Source organism: Antennarius striatus, chromosome 1, assembly GCF_040054535.1.
Source record: "Antennarius striatus isolate MH-2024 chromosome 1, ASM4005453v1, whole genome shotgun sequence".
NCBI lineage: Eukaryota > Metazoa > Chordata > Actinopteri > Lophiiformes > Antennariidae > Antennarius > Antennarius striatus.
In genome coordinates, this window is record NC_090776.1 from 10,656,907 (window position 1) to 10,679,734 (window position 22,828).

Here is a 22,828-nt window from a genome sequence, read left to right on the forward strand (position 1 = left end):
GTTCACCCCACCTTCCATGTATCAAAACTCAAACCTGTGCATGAGAGCCCTCTGTCCCCAGCTCATCCCCCTCCGCCTCCTGCCATCCAATTGGAAGGAGGACCAGTCTGTCGCATCATTCGTTCCCGCCACCGGGGTTGCGGACTGCAGTATCTGGTGGACTGGGAGGGGTAAGGTCTGGAGGAGAGGTCTTGGGTCCCGGGTTGCCACATTGTGGACCCCCTGATGGTGCGCGATTTCCACCACCAACACCCGGAGCAAACAGCACCTCGGACCCGTGGGCGGCCTCGTCGACAGGAGTCCAAGGGGGACAGGCCTGCATCCAAGGGGGAGGCGCTTGACCCCGGGGGCATGGAGTCCTCGGGGTCCCAAGAATTCTAGCCCGCCTTCCTGTTTTCCCCCACCTCCCACCCCGGGTCGGTTTTTGGGACGTCAAGGGCCATCCCTTGAGGGGGGGGTCCTGTCATGATCACTCCATTCCTGCAGTCTGCTCCACAGTTTCCACTGTCCCACCTCCCAGCCTGACCACACCTCCCACTGATCACCCACACCTACAGCCCATCTGCAGTCAGTCCGGTATTTAAACCCACGTCTCACACTCAAGTCTCTGCCAGATTGTAATTGACCCATGTCCTACTCTCCAGCGTTCTACTCCGGATTGCCTGCCCGATCCGACCCGTTTCGTCCCTGGACTCTGCCTCTCGTCTGCCTCCCAGCCAACCTACCCGCCTTTCGTCCACGGATTCTGCCTCGTCTCTCTTTGCCGGTAAACCTGACCCTCGCCTGTCCAACGACTCTGCCTCCTGTTCCAGCCCCGGTAAATTGACTAGCCTTCTGTCCCTTGACCTCGTCTCCTGCCTGCTCCCTTTCTCTGGGGGGATCCTTTGTGTCTCCAGCGTGCTCCGCTGGCCTAGCAGTTACCTGCCTGCCGCCTGCCTGCCGCCTGGAGACCCAGGTTCGATTCCCACTCCACCCGGCCTAAAAATAAACATTGTTGAACTTAACTCCTGTCTTGCCTCTTTGTGCTGCACTTGGGTGCTGTTCGCACCCCGTGACAAAGAAAGTGGATTCAATGTGGGGGATTTTAATGCAGATCCAATTAAAAACTTGGATCCACCAATTTTCTATATTTTAATAATGCCAGGATCATGATGTTGAATTGGACCTGGTTAACTGTTGGGTCTTGGCAGAGGCGTGAAGTCTACTGAGTGCCATTCACGTTATTTACTATTTATTAACCAGGTCGAGTTATCAATCCAGTATGTTTTGTATCTATGTCATTCAAGACTTTGAGGGATTGCTGTTTTTTTTACGGCACACCTGTCACCACCAGTGAACAGGACACTTTTTACTCAGTATTTTTGTGCATTGACTTTATGGAAGAAACCCAAGATGACTGAAGACCTATCTGAGAATTATACAACAGTTGTAATGTGGTGATGTGACGAGGATCAGCGCTGACCTTTCCTGCCAGGTACAACATGTGTGTGTCTGCGTCATAGAAGGGAAACAACAGTCCCGAGAGTCCGTCTATGTCCTCCTCCACAATTGGCATGGACAAATCCTCCTGGAGGGAGACACACACACAGACGCACACGCACACACACAGAATTAAATACACAATTGCTCCAGCCACTCTGGCATTGCAGGCTTGAGCCATTACGGTCTGACCTGGTCCCAGAGAGCAATCTGCCGGGTGTTCCAGCGTGAAACCCCTGTGGTGAGCAGCCTCTTCATGTTGCCCAGGAACACGACTCGGTTTACTCGGTGGTTCTTACAACTGGCTTGCTGGTGGATGCAAAGACAGAATGAAGCTTCTCTCTTTGTTGTGACGCTACAGAGGAAAGTTGAGCTCTATTTTTCCACCAGAGGACAATGATGAGGGGAGCCCATTAGTGTATCAGAACATAAGGAAGATTATATTCATCCTCTGCAGCTAATATCCTGTCGGGGATCAATATTGTATGTACAATTTAAATAAAAATACAAAAAATAAGTAGAAACTATTTATTGGCAGTCCAATGAAGAGATCATTAAATTCAAGCCTGAGGGGGCTGAAAAATGGTGTGACAGATTCCCACTGTTTTGCAGTAAATATGTTTAAAAGTCATCTACATTCTCTAAATATAAATTAAGGTGATCAGAAATTTGTTTTTAAAAATTGTCAACTCAAGGACAGCTAAAGATCCAGAGACGAAATGTCAAATCAATACTTTATATAATTTTATTATATGAAGACCATGAGCAATGACACACTACTATATTAACTACAGGAAGGTTTTCCACTGATGTTCATGAGCCGCTGTCAGCGTACCAGTTTATAAATGTTTAATGGATTAGAGGTCCTTGTTCTGTACAGGCCAGCCACGGTCTTCTGACAGATATGCTGCACACCATCATATTGAAATACATTCTTTAGCACCACTGCCTCCCTCACCTGAAGGACGACTCCGGAGCGAGGCTCGATCACACGCAGCTTCTTGTCTTTGCAGCTGGTGGCCAGCAGGCTGCCATCGGTGTTAAAAGACATGCTGAGGATGACGTCTGTGTGGCAGTCGATCATTTTCACCGGCTCCCCAATCTCCAGGTTCCAGATCAAGATCTGAAATAGCCAGGAGGTTGTACTACTAACACATCAGACGGTAGTTTCCACTGACGTGAATATGATTGAAGACCATGACATGACCGACTTTCTCACTGCAGACTAAAATCAGTAAATCAAAGACTAGGATAGAACTACTTGAACCAAATCAGCCTAAATAAAACACTGACATTCACAATGACACAGTAAAGACCATAGCGTTAGTCACAGTTTACTTCATTACTGTAGGCTTTCGGTCTGTACATCAGCAGCCTCTTAGCCTTGCCTTGCAGTCTACTGTGCTCTCATTTGGCACAATGACAGTGAACACATCACTGCCCTGCAGTCAGTGGGACCCCAGTCCAGAGTTCAGAGGGTTGACACTTGTTCTCAGCCATACGTGCCAATCACTCTATGTGATTGGCACTGTCTTTATACCTTTGTTTTCCCATATCCTGCTATATTGACCCAGTTTAGGATTAACCTTTCGTGACTTGTTTACCTGTTAGTTTTTTTTTTATCCCAGAACTCTATAATTCAATACTCCTAACCTAACTCTGTCTCATGAGTACGACTCCATTACAGGTTTTGGACAATAACAAGAACCAGCTGCCAAGATACTGTTAGTTTTGCTAACAGTATCTGCTAACAGTTTCTGTAAAAAGCTATTTAATTAGTGTCACACAAACTGAAATGGGCCAAATAACACAAATTATCAACATATCACAATGAGTTTGAGTATTTCATGTCATTTATTTAGTAATCACAGTGCTGTCACCTGAAACCTCTACGATAGAACCTTGTTGTTTCTGGAGGTACTGATGCGGTACCTTGTAGTCGTAGCCGGCACTCAGGAGGATGCCGCTGCTGGTAGGATGCCACTCTATCAGCCCCACCCGTCTGCTGTGGCCGTACAGCTCCAGCACCGCCTCCGTCATGTTACGCCTTAACCCCCCCTCTGGGATCTCCCATATTCGCACCTGCCTCATTCACACGTACAGAAACACACACACACACACACACACACACAGACACACACACACACAGACACACACACACACACACACACACACACACACACACACACACACACACACACACACACACACACACACACACACACACACACACACACACACACACACACACACACACACACACACACACACACAGTAGAAGTGAATATCATCACAAACCACACTTATATGTATTTTATTACAAATATATTTCACGACGCTTCAATGTGACCTACAAACTACTATCAGGGCACAGACTGAGATCTCTCTGATCAAAAATAGAACATGTATCAATGTAGTCCAGTTCATCAGGATTAGACTGGATTACAGCTATGGCCAGCAGAGATTATCCCTCAACAAGGGAGAGTACCATACAGGATGCATTTCTACCAGAGTAGAGTGATGTAACAGGTGGAAACACCGCCTACAAGGTTTTATGCCTTAAAAAGCTGAGATAAACAGTAAGAGAAATGGAGATTTGATATTGCGCTTGATGTTATTTGATTGGTTAATAAATGACTGGGAGATTTATGCTTTTCTCAACGATTCCATGTGTGTTACTTCCTCTTTTCACCCTCTGTCCTGTAGGAAGCCTCTCAATCAATAATCTCCCTCCATCTCCCTGCATCTGACGAGCGTATGGTCTCACGGGTAGAGTCTCACGATTCACCTTCACACGCCATCACCCGAGTTATCCAATAATACAATAATAATACAATAATAAACATTCATTTCAGATACACAATGACAAATATGGGTCACTCACCGAGGTGTCCTCAGAGCAAGATGCTATGATGTTTTCAAAGAAGGGGTTCCACTTGATGTCCAGAACGTTACCTTGATGGCCACACACCTTTGGGAAGTGAGAGTCCAGGCGGCCGGACTGCAACATGAACACAGATCAGTTATTTCACATTTGTCTATGGTGTAATTATGAGCAGTAAAAATGATGAGGGAAAGTAACACTGATACTCAGTGAAAAATTCATCCATAAAGAACATTACTGAGAAAAACAATATGTAGCTTTTATTGTTATGAAACTAAAATAATATAATCTAATCACAACACTGCCATGAGGGTATTTGATCAAAACAAATCGGACTGGACCAATTTATTGCACAGGGAATCTGAGGCAACAATACGTGTGCAATAACCCAAAGAATCCACAGAGGGGCAGCGGCTCATAACAACAGGAGCCTCTTGATGTCGGTCATGATGTCATGAATGTTTGATGCCACTTCAATCCACTGACCTCTTTTTATTTCCTCAGAGATTTGAAATCCTGTGTGTTAACAACCTCAGTGAACCCTGAAGAGTCTCTGAGGATGCACTGTCAAACTGTCACAATAATAATAATGTCACAATAAAATACTCCGAATAATAAGTGTTTTTATTCTTTCAGTGTACTCTTTAAAAATACATGTATATTTTCACGTCAATCCAATCATTTAAAACTGCCCCATACCCCACTGTAGGAAGTGTGTGTGTGTGTGTGTGTGTGTGTGTGTGTGTGTGTGTGTGTGTGTGTGTGTGTGTGTGTGTGTGTGTGTGTGTGTGTGTGTGTGTGTGTGTGTGTGTGTGTGTGTGTGTGTAAGGTAGCAGTTATGAGCCAACAAAAGCAAAAGGCTGACATTAACTTGACACTGACTGATGTGAGACGTCAAAAATGTAAAATCAGCGTGAGAGGAAGAATCAACCGCATAAACCAGACGCATCATAAATGTTTGTTTCATTCAAGAAATAATTCTCTCTCATTCTCATTCACTGAAGAATGGAAATATTTCAACTTCCGATGCAGGTTCTTCTTTGCCAATAAAAGTTCCAGTGATGTTGACGTTTTTAACATGGCCTCAAAACATTAATATGATGGGATCTAAGGGACTTCCTACTCGGACTAATTACCTGCCAGGAAATAATGTCTGCTGGGAACCACAGGGTCCAGGAGGTCCATCGGGCATTATAAAGAAATCATGAGTGTTGCCTTTAGAGCTTTGACTTAAACACTTTGCTCCTACAGCTGCAGTATGTCTACTCCACAGGCCTGCAGTTCAGATGTGAGCGACCAGATACCCACAGTTCCAGAGACACCATAACATAATCACAACTGACTCTTATTGATCTTGATTCCCAATAAATCCTAATTAACAAGGGTCAGAACTGCTGGTCTGTGAAGCCAGTATTACTGCAGTTCATCCCATAATAACTGCAGCCACCAAGGTCGCTGCTTTCCATTAGTGTTGTCTCTTGCTGAGTCAAAAATTCACAGAGCTTTACAGGGGAGGGTAATAAATGTTCTGGGCCACAACATGCAATCCTGCCAGCCACTAGTTAACCTACAAACAACATGCTGAGTCAGGCTCATGAGGCCAAATTGAAATTCTGTAGCTGAGGTTTATCACATGTCAGAGTAGCATCAGAGCGCTGCTTAGTGGTCTGGATCTGTTTGACTCTACAGTCCTGTTCCTTGTGATACCATTGCAATAATATGATGATTTCATGGTCACAATTTTCAGATTAAAGTGACATCCTTATTCCACCAGGAGTTAAAATATATCTTTAGCTTTATAGGATCGATGTGTGAGTGACTCAGCAGGAAATCATCGATATTGTTTGTGGAGCAGGAGGAGATCTTTGTGAAAGCTCACACGTCTGAGGGTGTCCTCTATTTAGAGGACACCCTCTAAATAGAAGGTTATCTCACAGACATCCACAGACTGCTAAAGAGCAATGATTCTGACTGTTTTCATGTCCACTTGTAATCAAGATTTATCTCTAATCATCAATTCAGTTCAGGTTCTGCTTTCTGTAACATAAATCTTATGATACATGACAAATATGTTTTTGCAAATTAAAGCTGCCATCATTAAGAGTTTGCTAACGCTCATAATATGATCCCAGCAGCGTGGAGTGTACTGGTGGAGCAGATGCCCTGTTTAGTGCTCAATATGCAGAGAGTAATCACAATGATTGTCAATATCAGTAGCGTTGTTGCAGCAAAATAATCCAAGATTTCAAACAGTCCTGCAAGCACAGCAACGCTTTGAGTGTAGCAAGCCCGTCCCAGCATGTACCAATGAATTGGAAATCACCTCCGGACTCACTGAACTCCACTTTGCCATGCTAACTTCAGCTAGAAATGTCAAGCCCATCAAAGTTAGAAACACTGCTGGAGACATGCTAGTGCGGTGTTGTCCCAAACTCTGACAAACACAATTAACATGATTATTGCTTTATGACAGCCAACGCTAGAGCAGTTGTGTGTTTGAATAAGAAATCACCAAAACAAAGCTGAGGTATCAGCTGAAATTTACATTCTGATCAACTGGGCAATTTATCACATATTTCAAGAACATGTACTTTTGTCACGTTATTTCTCACAGATAGCAGAGCACCTTGCCATATGTTACTGTATGATATTAAAACACCAGAACACTTCAGAAATCACTGTGAATGCACAGTAAATTCATCAAGTCAGATTCTGTACAGCTCCATTAAGCCTGTGAGGTCTCCCTGGTCCAGACAGGACGACCACTCTGAACACTGGTCCTGCCTGAAAGCAGCCTGACTCGACCCGGCTTGGGGGAGAAGAGCTGTTCAAGTATCTTGGCTGGGTCGCTCTTAAAGAGGCAAAGCACTCAAGGGTTTCTCTCCCTTTCATTTATCACACATACAAAGTGGAGTCAGAGGAAGACTGCAATATAAGCTCATAAAATATAACATACATATTTGTGCACTTTTCTTAATACCTTAACTAGACGTGTTTTCCTGAATCCATCTTGCTCTATACAGTAAGGGTTTCAGTAAAATGTTTAATTAAATGCATTTCTGTGAAAAAATTACTTTCTCCTTAAAAGCCCTTAATGATCTGTTTTCTGTAGGCATAATGATTAAATAGTAATTTTGATACATTTTCAAAATATACAGATTGTTAAAATTAGAACATAATCAATAATTCAGAATCAGCAGTGAGGCAGAATTTAGTTTCAGAAAAACTCTATCAATATGAAGAAACTCGCTGCCATTCCCTATGATGGTTCTTGTAATGATAAACACGTTTTCTTCCGTGACGGTGCCTTATTGTCTGATCTAAGGGCAACATAGAACATTTATGTGATCCTATTGTGATCCTACCCTGTCACAGCCTTGGCTTTATATTTTTTTCAAATAAAGCTACTTTGCCCTGCAGTAGAGAGGATAGTTTAAGCTGAATTTTATTAATGTATTACCATAGTAATCTAATCTAAATCCCTAATAAATAAACCATTTAAGATACTTGATTTATGATTGTTTTCTCAACATAATGTCAGATTTACCAGAGCCAACATAATGTTTGATAAGCTTGAAACTTAAAACATGACAACTCTACTGGTATATAGAGTAAAATAGAGGGACACCCTCAGATATGTTGTTGTACATGTCTGGAATGACGACAAATAGCACATTTTTAATGCAACAGTGCCTGTTACCTGGGAAACAGGTAAAACAATGAACGAGCCTCCACCAGCACTCTCAGTAACGACCGCCAAGAACTTGCAGTTGACGGCACAGAAGTGGTTGTCATGGACGTTCTTGGTGATGGGGACTCCATCGAAGCAGTGCTCCCGGTTGGCCACTTTTCCATAGACATTTCGAAACTTGGAGCCTCGGTAGCTTGGCCGCCATGACATCTGAGGAAAATAAACACATCCTAACGTTTGAAAAAATATAATAAGAGATTATTTTAACTTCTATAAGTACCGTAATGAAATGTGAATGTTTAACCTGTTTTACAAGAAAAGCCCATGTGACAAAAATCCCTAAAATATTCATTCAATTTTTAGCTACAGATATACTCCTTATAATGTGTATAGATTCAATTCACAAAATGGTTAGAGGCTGACATTGTATTTATTCTCCATCCACAAAAAATATTTTTACCATCAGTTTATTATAGTTAAAACACAGCTAACACTAAAATGACAAGCTTACTTTTGTTTAGGGTGGGTTAAGTAATTATAGTTAGACAGGTCTCTGATTAGTTCGTACCTGAAGAGGAGAGTTTAGGCTGATAGTCTGAGGTAATTAATGTTCACAAGTAAGAATGCTTAATGCTGTTAAGTTAAAACCAGTTAAGTTAATTCACTGGGTTCCCACCCATTTCCCATTCTACAAACAAACAAACAAACAAACAAATAATCAAACAAACAAACAAACAAACAAACAAACAAACAAAGGCAGACAGGCAGGCAGGCAGACAGTCACAGGGTGGAGTGTCCCATTTATGCAGATGTGACAACAGTTTTAAATACTGTTGAGCGGTTTTCAGATGCTGTGGAAATGGTTTTGACATCATTTGATGTTCCATCAAATCCAGTTACCGTGTCAAAAAGTAAAAGCAGTAGTAAAGTCATCACTTCTGAACTGTCAAACCACAGACAGGACATTGGTATAAAGCTAAAAAGATTCATCGCTGTCATAGAGAAGTGATTACAGTAGTCCTGTTGTTTACAGATGCAGCCTCTCTTGTGCTTCATGTAGCCACAGATATGTGGTTATGTTTGATTCAACATGTTTCTTTTGTTTAGTTCTCCACCATAAGAATCCACCAGGCTCTTCCTCTGGCAAGACCTGGACTGACGTGAGTTGAACTAGCCAAGGGAAGTGGACGTCAAGTGGACTTTGTCCTGTAACTATAGGCTTCTCCCTTCATTTGATAAATCTTTCGTGAGTCACATCTGTTTATGCATCCAGAATTAGAGATGCTTTTGAAGCACATTGGTTCACAACAACTGAGGGAGAGGATTCATTCTCCTCAGATCAGTAGCGCTGTTCCCGGATGACATCAGGCGATCCTATATTCAGCATTGTTCTTGGGATGTGGACAGGAACCAGACACATCTTCCGACCATGCTGCTCCCATTGTCTCTCCCTGTTCCTTTTTGTTTCACACCAGAAGGGGAAATGGTTTCTAGGGGCCACGAGTGATAGGGATCACTAGATGTCACTAATGCTGGTACACTATGATGTTCACTAATAGATTGAACATAATTACTGGCTATTTGTCCACAGGAAAAGAACAACAAACAAGCAAAAACAAAATAAACGATGAATGAAATATGACCTCGCAAAAAGCAGCTAGCTGGCTACACAGGTGTTCTTGTGTTGCCAAGAACACCTACAACAAAAACAACTACAGCGACGACAACAACACAACAACAACTCTAACCCTAACAACAATAACAATAACAACAATTAACCTACTCGTCCCAAATCTCAAGAAAAATAAAAATTAGCTTTAACTCAAATGACTATGGTGCTAAAACACACCAATGTGTCAGTAATAATAACATAACCATACGATCCATATAACAACACTTTCACATGTGTTGAAATCTTAATAGTGTCAGTATATTGTAAAGATAAACCTTTATTTATTTATTTATTTAGTACTGCTTACGTTTTAAAGTTAATTTTGGAAATACTATGAGCTCAGATGTGATAATTTGTTGAGTCTCACAGATTCACTTCATTTTGGACTAAATCTTTAGACATATGACAACATGAGTTGCAGCCCTACAGTCATATTGTCCTACTGAGCGATGGTCACAGGCAGCACGTAAGCATCTCACCCTGATCCCAATCAAACCTGGACTAGCTGCTCTGAAGTCATGTCTGCAGTGAGCAGCATAATGGCAGCTTGTTAAAGAATTAATGCAGAACAGAAGCGCAGCAGCAGAGTGGCCTGGAGGACGATTGGAAAGCAGCAAAGTGGAGACTGCTTTCTCACAAGGATGCTCATTCTTTAGTAGCTGGGGTATGGCACAGAGAGGATATCTGTCTGTGTTTGTCTTCCTCATCTCATGAGGGGTTTGCAGCAGATGCACACAGTCACGCACAAACAAAACAACCCAGAGAAGAAATAATGTTTTATCCATCAGCGGATCACAAGATGTTAGAGTGTGATTCCCTCTAGACTTAGATAACAAGGACTCCAACTTTGCAGACTCCTTGCATATTTTCCCCATCATTTCTTTTCCAAAAAGGGCCTGTGACTGCTGTTAACACTCTAATCTCTTTATTAAACATGCCCCCTTACCTTACCAGTGTCCTGCCACTACAGTCAGCGCTGCTGCAGCCTTCTCACACTACAAACATTCAGCCGCCACGATATTTCCTTCTTTCCTCTCCAACCCAAGCCGATGGCCAGTGTCTGTTCTGCCTCCTCTTTCTCTCTCATGTTCACCCCCCTCCCCTATAAACTTCTCCTGTGCTGATAGCTGTAGGGCGAGCACTCCCTCTTCCTCGTCTTACCCTTTTCTCTCCCATCCCACCACTCAGTCAGGCCACAGCCTCTCACGCCCCAGCCCAGACACTGCCAGCAGTAGAGTAGTCACCATTCATCCCTTTTCTTCTCCCACACACTGCATGTTTGGAATAACAAGGGCAGTCTGGCTGATTCCCACCACCACCAGCAGTTCTTCACTGCCTTCTCCCCTCCTCCTTTAATCTTCTATCTGATCTCTACATCTACCCTAATCCTTCGCTCCACAGGTATGAAAGCGATCTTAGTTTATTTAAAGACAAGTGCATTGCAGGGAGAAAGAGTAGACATTGTTTTCAACTGCAGCACCATCAAAATCTGCTGCATGCATTTTTGGAAGTTGCTTTTTAAATATTTGCATAGTGCATATAAATTATTATGCATTCCTTTTAACTATCCTAAAGGTATTTAAGATTGTTTTTCTCTTTTCTTAACTTACCCCGAAGGTAGCATTGAAATTATTAATGTTGTTTTTGTTATTGCTATTTTTATTGGCGAGGGTAAACTTGAGCTTTACTGCTTGTTCTTATTATGACTGGAGTGTAGAAAGACTGCCATAAAATTTACTGAATATGGGGGAAAAAAATAAAGATATCCACCTCTTTACTCACAATCACATCAAAATTTAGTAGGTTCTTTCCTGGCCTGCGTAACATCGTATTTTATAATGTTTCATAATATAATCCAACAATCAAACACACGGCTATACTTAGATGGTGGTAAATAAAATCATTCATGAAGCTTCTTCCCCTCCCCCCAAAAACAATTAATTTATTTTTCATAAACAAAATATTATTAGTAGACTGACAAAAACTAAAACCCTCTTTTGCATAATATTAAAATGCTGATTTAAAAACCAAGTGGAGCTGGAGGTAAGGGAAACTCGGTCTGGAAGCTCCCCTGGTCAGCTGGATATAGTGAGACAGGTGGAATCGTGAAAACGCCGTCCCCTGATGATTGTTTGTGGGGTTGAAATGCAAGTAGAGCCCCGCAGGTTTACTGTGATCGAGGTCTGCCTTTGTCTCTGTTGTGTGTGTGTGTGTGTGTGTGTGCGTGTGTATGTGTGCGTGTGTGTGTGTGTGTTTGTGTGTGTTGTCTTTGTTCCTGCCCATGTGTCTGACCACGTGTTGTCTGCGTACACCTACTGTAGTTTTCTTTCCTGTGGGCCGTACCACTCTAGGGAGCCGCGTATTTATATTTTACATTTCGCTTCAGGGTACTGCTTCTGTTATGTGAATTCAATCTTCCTCTTTCCCCTTTGAGGGTTAAATTCTCTTCCAGATATTCTGAAAGCAGCAGAATTTTGTTTCCCAGTTAAATCCAATCATCAAAATATTAAACTCATGGTCAAGCTGCCATGGCTTTACTCTTTGTTGTCACACTTGAGGACAGATGTCTGCTCTCCTCTAAGACCAGACAGTCAATGCAAAATTAAACTTTATTGTGAATCACAAAAGACCATTCAAGCAGCGACAAATAAAATCAAAGGGTTAAATTATTCCAGTTAAAATTTTCTCAATGCTGGTGCCAAACAAGGAAGTAGAGCCATCTGAGCTCACATTCAAAAGACATGAAAGGGACTCCATAGGGCTCCTACATGTCCTGCCACTTAGTCACAGTGAAGTCCTGTCAAACTGCCACGTCAAGTTCCGTCTCCACCTCCTCTCCGTTGGCAACGACACTGTAAAGTCATTTATGATGGCTTCCCATCTCAGTGAGGAATCAATCTCCACAAAACCAGAGATATCCTGTTGGCTCCTCAGGCCAAATTCTTTCTGAGGCCAAATTTTCTCTCAGCAGAAGTGTCTCCATTTCCTGCTTATGCAGGAAGTGCAGCTTAGCTTGGAGGTGCAGAGAATATTCTTAGTGAAAATGAAAATTGTTCGATCAAAGTGTATTTAATAGTAATTGGTTAATGGCCAGCATCATTGGCTGGTGTCAATGCTGAATCCAATCCTGTCAACAAAAGATTTTTTCAAACACGATCAATTATTAAGTATTTTTTCACCTACAACCATTGTGCCAGGATTTTAAATAACTGGTGAACACTTTTATAGAATAAGGAGCAATCACAGTCTATAGTGATAACAGTCTGTTTTTGACGAATGATTTTTACAGGTTGTGACTCTGAAATTGCTTCATTACTGTATAAATGAAATAAACGCATCAATCCTTTACAAACAGAAGAGCCGATGGTGGCATTCAGAGCATGCTGAATGATAGATTACAAGTCATAGACGCCGTGATGGAGGTGTCCAGGTAGCCTGAACACAATGTCATGTCTTCCTCTTTGTAGAGTCACAGTCAGCATTAATGTGAAGCAGGCATAGAAACATTACAGTACATAAAGGAGAATCCACGCCTCACTGGACGGATGTAGACAAGTAGGATATAGGCTGGTAACATATTTGGAGGCTGAAACCAATAATTATCTGTTCCAACAGGGAACAAACCCAGACACACACACACACACACACACACACACACACACACACACACACACACACACACACACACACACACACACACACACACACACACACACACACACACACACACACACACACACACACACACACAGTATGAAGGGATTCTGTCCAAGAGAGTTTTTTTGCTGGATTTTCCACATGGACCGTTCAGGAATGTTGGAAAGGTAATGTTTTATTTGAGGCTGCCTTCATTTCAATCACTTGAAGATAGAACTCGTAGGAGCTCACTCCAATATCAGAATCATTAACATCTACTGAATTATTTCTGGAGTTTCTCAGACAAGTTACTGTAAAAGGAACACAAACACGCCACATCACATTAATTGAAAATTACAAATGATTTCCGTGAATGAATTTAAATATTTAAACTGTTAATCCTCCATTAAAAAGTGTTTAAATTATTTATTTAATTATTTATGTATTTCAAGGTGTTCAGCTGCCATTACACTCGCGCACCCCCTAGCGACAGCTCGCGCACCACACTTTGGGAATTCCTGCCCACGCTACTCGGCCCCGGATAAGCTGTTGATGATGGATGGATGGATGGACCTTAAAGAGCATGTTGATATCTTTTGACAATATAATAGCATGTGAAACTGTTAAAGAGTATGCAATAAACTGGTTAAGTTTTGTATAAACACTGTCTGCTGAAAGAGGTGAATATGATCATTATATTCTTGTGGAGAACACTGGCAAGGTCAACTTATTGTTTTGACTACCTATGATGTTACAGTAACAAACCTTGTGTTCCTAGGAGGAATGTAAACATGGTTATGCTCTAGACTCTTGCCAACAGTCTCAGCAGGGATGCCCATACTTCCCTCTCCCCAGACACCTCCTCCAGCTCCTCTAGGGGGAGCCTGAGGTGTTCCCAGGCCAGCCGAGAGACATAGTCCCTCCTCTAGTGTGTTCTTGGTCTTCCTCGAGGTCTCCTCCCAGTAAGACATGCCTGGAAAACCTCCCCAGGGAGGTGTCCAGGAGCTTTCAGGAATAGATGCCCAAGCCACCTCAGCTGGCTCCGCTCGAGACGGAGGAGCAGCGGCTCTACTCCAAGCTCCTCCCTGATGACTGAGCTCCTCACCCTATCTCTAAGGGTGCGCCCAGCTACTCTACGGAGGAAAGTCATTTCAGCCGCTTGTATTCAGGATCTTGTCCTTTCGGTCATGACCCAAAGCTCATGACCATAGGTGAGAGTAGGAACGTAGACTGACCGGTAAATCGGGAGCTTCGTCTTGCGACTCAGCTCCTTCTTCCCCCCAACAGACCTGTACAGCGACTGCATCACTGCAGAAGCTACACTGATCTGTCTGTCAATCTCACGTTCCATCCTTCCCTCACTCGTGAACAAGACCCCAAGATACTTAAACTCCTCCACTTGGGGCAAAGACTCTCCACCGACCTGAAGAGGGCACACTATCCTTTTCCAGTCGAGAACCATGGCCTCGGATTTAGAGGTGCTGATCCTCATCCCACTCACGTCACAGTTGGCTGCAAACTGTTCCAGTGCACTCTGAAGGTCCAGATTTGATGAGGCCAACAGGACAACATTGTCTGCAAAAAGCAGAGATGAAATCCTTTGGTCCCCAAACCGGACTCCCTCCGGATCCTGGCTGCGCCCAGAAATTCTGTCCATAAAGATTATGAACAAAACCGATGATAGAGGGCAGCCCTGCCGGAGTCCAACATGCACCTGGAACAGGTCTGACTTACTGCCGGCAATGCAAACCAAGCTCTGGCTTCGGTCATACAGGGACCCGACAGCCCTCAGCAAAGGGCCCCAGACCCATACTCCGAAGCACTCCCCACAAGATACCATGAGGGACACGATTGAATGCCTTCTCCAGATCCACAAAACACATGTGGACTGGTTGGGCAAACTCTCATGAACCCTCGAGCACTCGATAGAGAGTATAGAGGTGGTGCAATGTTCCGCGACCGGGCTGAAAATCGCATTGTTCCTCCTGAATCCGCGGTTCGACTATAGGTCCAATCCTCCTCTCCAGTACCCTGGAATAGACTTTCCCCGGGAGGCTGAGGAGTGTGATCCCCCTATAGTTGGAAAACACCCTCAGCTCCCCCTTTTTGAAAAGAGGGACCACTGCTCCGGTCTGCCGATCCAGAGGTACTGTCCTCAACTGCCATGCAATGTTGCAGAGATGTGTCAACCATGACAGTCCCTGCACATTCTGAGACTTGAGGTACTTAGGGCGAATCTCATCCACCCCCGGTGCTATGCCACCAAGGAGTTTGGCAACCACCTCGGTGACTTCAGCTTGGGTGATGGACGAGACCTTAGCCTATGCTTCTCTGTGTAAGACATGGCAGCGGGATTGAAGAGATCCTCGATGTATTCTTTCCATCGCCCGACAATATCCTCAGTCGAGGTCAGCAGCTCTCTGCCTCTACTGTAAACAGTGTTGGCTGTGCACCGCCTTCCCCTCCTGAGGCGCCGAATGGTTTGCCAGAATTTCTTCAAGGCTGACCGATAGTCTTCCTCCATGGTCTCTCCAAACTCCTCCCAGAATTGAGTTTTGCCTCCGCGACTACTCGAGCCGCAGTACAGCTGGCCTGCCTGTACCTGTCAGCTGTCTCCAGAGTCCTACAATTCAACAAGATTTGATAGGACTCCTTCTTGAGTTTGACGCCACCCCTTCCTTCCAGTGTCCACCACCGGGTTTGGGGGTTACCGCCGCGACAGGCACCAGAGACCTTGCGACCACAGCTCTGAGCAGCCGCTTCGTCAATGAAGGCGGCGAACATGGTCCACTCTGACTCAATGTCCCCAGCCTCCCGCGGAATCTGGGAGAAGCTTTCCTGGAGGTGGGAGTTGAAGACCTCACTGATAGAGATTTCTGCCAAACGTTCCCAGCAGACTCTCAAAACACGTTTGGGCCTGCCGAGTCTTTCCGGCCTCCTGCTCTGCCAGTGGATCCAACTCACCACCAGGTGGTGATCGATTGACGGCTCTGCCCCTCTCTTCACCCGAGTGTCCAACACACGCGGTCGGAGGTCTGATGATACGACTACAAAGTCGATCATCGACCTCCTGCCTAGGGTGTCCTGGTTCCTTGTGCACTCATGGACATCCCTGTCGTTGAACAAGGTGTTTGTTATGGACAAACTGTGACTAGCACAGAAGTCCAAAAACACAGCACCACTCATGTTCAGAGCGGGGAGGCTGATAACCCAATCACCCCTTTCCAGGTCTCACTGTCATTGTCCACGTGAGCGTTGAAGTCCCCAAGGAGAACAATGGAGTCCCCAGTCGGAGCACTATTCACTACTCTTCCCAGGGACTCCAAGAAGGCCGGGTATTCCGCACTTGGCCGAAACGACAGTGAGACACCTGTCCCCATACCAAAGGTACAAGGACGTGACCCTCTCGTTCACCGGGGTGAACTCCAACATATGACAGCTAGCTATGGAGCCACAAGCAAGCCCACACCAGCCCGCCACCTCTCACCTCGGACAACACCAGAAAAGTGGAGAGTCCAGCCCCACTCAAGGGTTTGGGTTCCAGAGCCCATGCTGTGGGTGGAGGTGAGCCCGACTATATCTAGTCAGTACCTCTCAACCTCCCTCACAAGCTCTGGCTCCTTTCCCCCCAGCGAGGTGACATTTAATGTCCCTAGAGCTAGACTCTTTGTCTGGGGATTTGGTCGTCCAGCCCCATGCTGACGACTGCCACCCAATCCACACTGCACCCGTCCCCTGCGGTTTCCTTGGCGGGTGGTGAGTCCACTGGAGGTTGGGCCCACATCGTCCTTTCGGGCTGAGTCCGACTGGGTCCCGTCAGCAGAGGCGCGGCCACCAGGCGCTCGCATACGAGCCCCAACCCCGGGTCCGACACCAGAGTGGGGCCCCGGTTGCGCCATACCGGGCGATGTCACAGTCCTTGATTTTTCATTTTTCCTTGCTCTTTAAGGTCTCAAAATGTATTGTTATCCCATGATATCAGAAATCCATGTTTTTGTTTTGTTTGTTTTTTTGTTCATTAATCCATGTTTCTGATGTTTCTGATGTTTTTTCAACTGTTCCATGTAATACGTGACGTGTCCAAAATTATTGTAGAGCTCCCACTATTGAAGTGACTGTTGTACTGATCTTTGGTGTAGTAACAATTCTTCTCTGTCTTTATTTCTCGTATTTCACCAACTCCTCCGCACTCCTGATCACCATTGTTTTCATCTGGACCGGATAAAGCCCCTTGTTTTGATGAAGATCCTGCAGTTGTTCATCCAGGTGTTATCGATCAGTCCATTCTTCTTTAGTTGTCAAGCTTTTTTAGCAATATTAGCATTGTTTTTAGTGAGATACTCATTAATGTAGAAATTTTTTCCTTTCTGTTTGAAGCCATGTTTCAGAAGACCAATTTGGTGTTTACGATTCTGGAATTGTATCAGCACTGCAGGTGGTCTCCTACCTCCAGATGGTAATGGGTAACATGTCACAATCTGGCCCAGATCTATATCCAGATCCCTCAATTAAGAACTCACTTGTTGCTCCAGAGATTCAATATCAGCGCTGTGCTGAGTCTTATCTCCACTGGACACAGCATTTGTGTGATTCCTCGGCTTGATTTTGATGCCAGTGATGATCACATCATTTATACGAATGCTTTGTTCCAAATAATCCATTTTTTGTTGTCCCTGTTCCAAGACAACAATTCTTCGGTCTTTTTCATTCATGTCTTTCTGCATTTTCTTCATTTTGTCCTTCATTTCTTCCATGGCGTCTTGCACCAGTTTAAGGTTTTCTTCCAACTTTTTATCAAAGTCACTCCTTAACTTATCAAAGTCACTCCTTAACTTATCAAAGTTGCTCTTTAACACGCTCTTTAACTCTTCCATAGAAGAGACCATCTGGTCTTGAGTATCCTCCGATTTTCCTCTTCCTTTCGTCATTTTGCAGAGAATCAAAATCAAAGATTAAAATTGAAGTGGAGCAATGACCTAAAGGGACTTAAGGTCATCAGTAGTTTATATCTTCCATATATCTAGGGTAATCTCAACACCTGTTTGATATGTTTTGTTGTGTTAGATAATCATACATTCATGTTGGATTGTCATCACTTACAAAGTGAGTGTATGATGACTAAAAAAAACCCACACCTTTGACTTTAGACGCGCCGTGCAGTAACACAATCTTGAAATTCGTTAATATCATAGGAACAACAGTGAATCAAGCATTCATATAATATTGATGATTTAAACAGCTTACAGAGTATCTTTGAATGTTCAGGATGCTAGGTCATAAAGACAGGAAGCTAATGGAAGCCCCACTCACTGTTAATGTTGCTAAGCGCACTCAAGATGAGGAAATCCAGAAACCCAGGAGTGGACGTCCCGGAAATCCATCCATCAGCTGGTGGGGTGAGAGGAGTTTACTGACAGCAGTTCATTCATCTCCCTCATACATATAATGCATTTGCACATGGAAATAAATCCGAGACACGAAGGTCACCTATCAACACAGGTTTTAATTAATTAATCGTCTCCCTGATGCTTGTTTCTCCTCATCCTTCAGGGGTCATATACTTTCTGAAATATGACTCGTCTCACATCCTGAATGGATTGTGTACTCAAGGTGGAGGAATTGTCTAGAAGACTGAGAAACAGGAGGGGGAAAAGCAGGAAGCAAAGATAAAGGGAGGTAGAAATAATGAGCATAGTGAATAAAGCATTCAAGGTGAAACAGAAGACTAGGGTGGGTCAACAATGAATGATGAAATATTTGTAGAAACAAAGAAAAAAGGCAGACGGAAAGGAGAAGCAGAGGAGGTTCTCACCAAAGAGATTAACTCCCCCTCTGTTGGGCTGTTTGCCGTGCAGCAAAACCTCACACTGAGCCAACGCAAACAACCTACTGACAAATATCAGTACATTTAGCATCTAACTCGCAGTAACATTCTCTTTATCCTAACTCCAATGACAACAAATGTCTTTAGAGTCCTGGAGACTCCAGTCTGTAGCTAAAAATTATCAACACAGAAAGACTTTGCTTTTTAAAAAAAAAATAAAGTTAAATACCAATCCAGAAACAAAATGTAGTGATTGGATGTTACATCGCCGCAAGATGCAAACAGTGTTTTCATTCCAGATGATATTCCATAAATTTAACTGATATTGTTCCAAATGAGAAAGTTCACAAACCTTTGCAGAAGCAGTGCTAAAGAAAGTTACACCGTTGGACACAAATCTCATCAGCTCTGACAGGAGATCTTTCTGGCGATGAATCAAATTGAAAAGGCCAGTGGCAGCGAGCCCAAAACAAAGCAGCAGGAGATGAAGGAACGCTTTCATCAGATTAATAAAACCCATCTCTGATGTAAGGTCAAGGGATAGAACTCTGTTGAATGACTACATAGTAGGGGAGCTTTGATTTCAGATTGATTTTGACATTTATGTGTTTTGGAACTTCAATGTGATGTGATGGCAGGAGGTTGGATCGTTGGACATTTAACAGAGCATCTGGGTCTGAACCTAGTAACAAAAGCATCACATGGGAATGAAATGAAAGCAGCAGCTCAGCCTGACGTGTGTGTTAATAATGTAGTTTTATATATGGGATGTGATCCAAGGACCTCCTGGATATCATGAACCACTTTTATCTTAAGTTTAAGTAAAACTATCAACAGGCTTTGTTCAGTTGATTATCAGTAAAATAACTTCAGCATTGTCTTTTTTATGGAAGACATATTTAAATGTGACCATATGAAATACCCTTTGATTCAGGAATTGCTGGAGAGGTTCCTTTGTTTTGTTTTTTAAATACCAAGAAGTTTGGTCTCAGAAAAACTGATCTGCTCCAGTGACGGGAGAATCCTCATCAGCCCACCCTCCTATCGACCAATATCCACCGACCAATTCCATTTCTCTCACTCAGCCCCAGCACTTGGTTTTTCTTGAGGGGATGGAGACCTATAAAGCTTTCATGTTTTACAGGAACCCTGGAGCAAATCAGGCATCTAATCCGGTTTCCAGCAGAAAAGAAATCCGCTGCAAACTGCTGTGAGACTGAGTGACCTGACTGTTGGAGTTGATTTGAACACAATGTCTCTTATCTACCGTTGATGTGACAGATGGCATCCCACTTCCTAGATGATCGATTTTGCCAATGATTAATGATGTATTGTAACTAAGGAACACTCAAAAAATGAGGAAATGGTTTGAGAAGAGGATTTAGGATTGGCTCCAATCCTCTCATCCACCAATCAGTCACCAGTGAAGGAAGCAGGCACATCTCACACGTGTCTAGATGTTGGCAAAAAATGATGTTATCACAACATTAGGACAGACTCAGTTCACAGTCCCACTCTTACACTCCCTGGTTTTGTTGGGGGTTTATTTTTAAAGTAAAACCACCATGAGGTCCATTTGATATGGAGGGGAGGGGTCTTTTAAGGTGATGTGACAACATTATTGGAAACTCCAAAAGTCAACTCACCAATGCCATCCAATATAGCATTAGTAATGTCAAATATCTCTTATGAGACATACTACACTGCTTTGTTGTTGAAAACTGTCTATATAGTTGTAACGAGGACTGAAGTGAAACCTGAACGCTTCCCATTTTAATCATTAATCTTACGCTGAATGTCTTCTAAGATATTTATCCATGAAGTGTGACATGGAATCTTGAAAACAGTCAGCATTGTTAACCATCCTTTACAGGGTGGATTAATGACTTATCTGAAGACAGTGTACCTGAATACAGCCAGTAAGACTTCAATGGATGTTTGACAATAGGATTGTCAATTGGTTTGGCAATTGTATAAAAAGTACTGGTGTAAAGTTTTTTTTAAAAGTTGGTTGAATTCTATTTAGCTGTTTCGGTTTCATTGTCATGTGAGTGCTCCCTGACACACTGTCTGGGTTTGCTGGGGCATTCAAATTATGAGCATGAATGAATTTAGGGATGTGTGTGCTTCAACCATATAAATACAGCAAACAAGACCCAAACTGATTGAATACTGCACACAGCAAGAGCAGAAATGAGCTAACCGAAGGTTAAAATCTGGAAAGGCCAATAAGACTGGCCATCAAGCAGTTTCTCTTCTCCGCTGGAACCACTGTTCAGATTGGTTCAAATTCAGAGTAATTTTGTAAATTCAAAAATCAAATATATCCATTGATTAAGCTGCTTGTTCAATAAATTGAATTAAATACGAATCGGAATTTTAAACTATACACAAATTCATTACACCAGGAGATCCTGTTTAACTGTGTCACAGAACAAAGTCAAGATATCTCAGAGTCTCTACCTCCACTACCACAGTTTATTCTCTCCTCTCTCTTCTTCTATTCTCTCACTGTTCCTTTCTCTTACTCCATCTCTCCTCACAGGATTAAATGGATGCAGAGCGCGATAAAAGCAAGTCTGGACAGAGATCATTCCCGAGCCAAATACCGAACCAAGCCTGGCCTGGCCAAGGACTTCTTCATTCCAGACGTGGACCTTCTGAACCTTGGCAACAGGAATTTGTGCAGCTAGAATACAGATCATCTATCCTCTATGTGATGTCACTAGGAAGGACAGAACAATAAAAGATTAGAAAAATAAAGCTGTCATAGTTGTTGATCGTTCACTTCAATTCAATGCAAATTATATATGGCTCATTTTGACATCAAACACCTTTACACAAAGCAAACACACTTTTATTACGACTTAGCAATCAAAATTTTTAAAAGATAAGTCAAGCCATCAGCACATAGCATAGGCCACAGATGTTCATATATGTGGTGAAATTATTCACAAAAGAGGACCATATGTAAGACAAATCGAAACTTCTTCAAGACACAAAATAGGAATTTGATGGACTAAAGATATTTTTGTGATTATTTTTTAAAGCAAATCATTAATCTCCTTATGTTTATGAATATACACAGTTGACAATACCCTTCACACACAAGAGTGGCATCAGACATTTAATTAAGTATAATATAAGGATTGATCTTCTTGTGAATGTGAAATGTAAATTTCACCATCTCCCTTCCCCTAGAATTTATTTCTGTTGTGTGGAGGTGGACATTTTGACCTAGTGGTGACACAGAAGGTCTAATTTCTTGATAACTTGGTTTGGACCAGACCAGCTCTAATCAGCTGAAGGTACAGCTGGTTAGAGCTGGTGCAGTTGATCAGAGCAATGAGAGTACCCAGGAACCACCTCAGTATCTATTACATCAGGTCATTTCTTTATCATCTTGTCCGGGCTCCTCACTGTGTAATAGACTAGTCATTTGCAACAAGGGTGCATTTAAGTAAGAACCACATTATTGCATTTTTATAGTTATGGCACCACAGAAAGAAATGTGACATTATATACATACAACCATGACGCACAAATCAGTTTAAGGAGGAGCTGTGTTTTGCTGATGGTGAGGGAGACACAAACTGTTCACATACACAAGCACACAGAAACAGTTTACACTTATTATTTTGA

At 43.0% G+C, this 22,828-nt stretch overlaps 1 protein-coding gene and 1 long non-coding RNA gene across 7 annotated transcripts in view; one reads left to right on the top strand and one right to left on the bottom strand.

The window, feature by feature from the left end:
* Positions 1-22,828, bottom strand: part of coro2ba (coronin, actin binding protein, 2Ba) — a 49,681-nt gene that overhangs the window by 7,933 nt on the left and 18,920 nt on the right. For 2 of the 6 annotated variants that reach the window (XM_068326878.1, XM_068326800.1), the window contains 6 exons: positions 8,064-8,264; positions 4,364-4,480; positions 3,412-3,561; positions 2,438-2,602; positions 1,672-1,854; positions 1,463-1,567 (listed from right to left, as the gene is read on the bottom strand). In XM_068326878.1, the coding sequence (XP_068182979.1) occupies positions 1,463-1,567; positions 1,672-1,854; positions 2,438-2,602; positions 3,412-3,561; positions 4,364-4,480; positions 8,064-8,264 (921 nt within the window). Of the gene's footprint in view, positions 1-1,462; positions 1,568-1,671; positions 1,855-2,437; positions 2,603-3,411; positions 3,562-4,363; positions 4,481-8,063; positions 8,265-10,672; positions 10,820-18,672; positions 18,751-22,828 lie in introns of those variants that run through there. The other 4 variants (XM_068327049.1, XM_068326962.1, XM_068327135.1 and 1 more) reach the window with 4 other exon arrangements.
* On the top strand, positions 10,996-21,979 carry LOC137603862 (uncharacterized). Its single transcript, XR_011037346.1, has 2 exons — positions 10,996-11,127; positions 21,732-21,979. It is a non-coding gene; the product is annotated as an uncharacterized lncRNA (long non-coding RNA).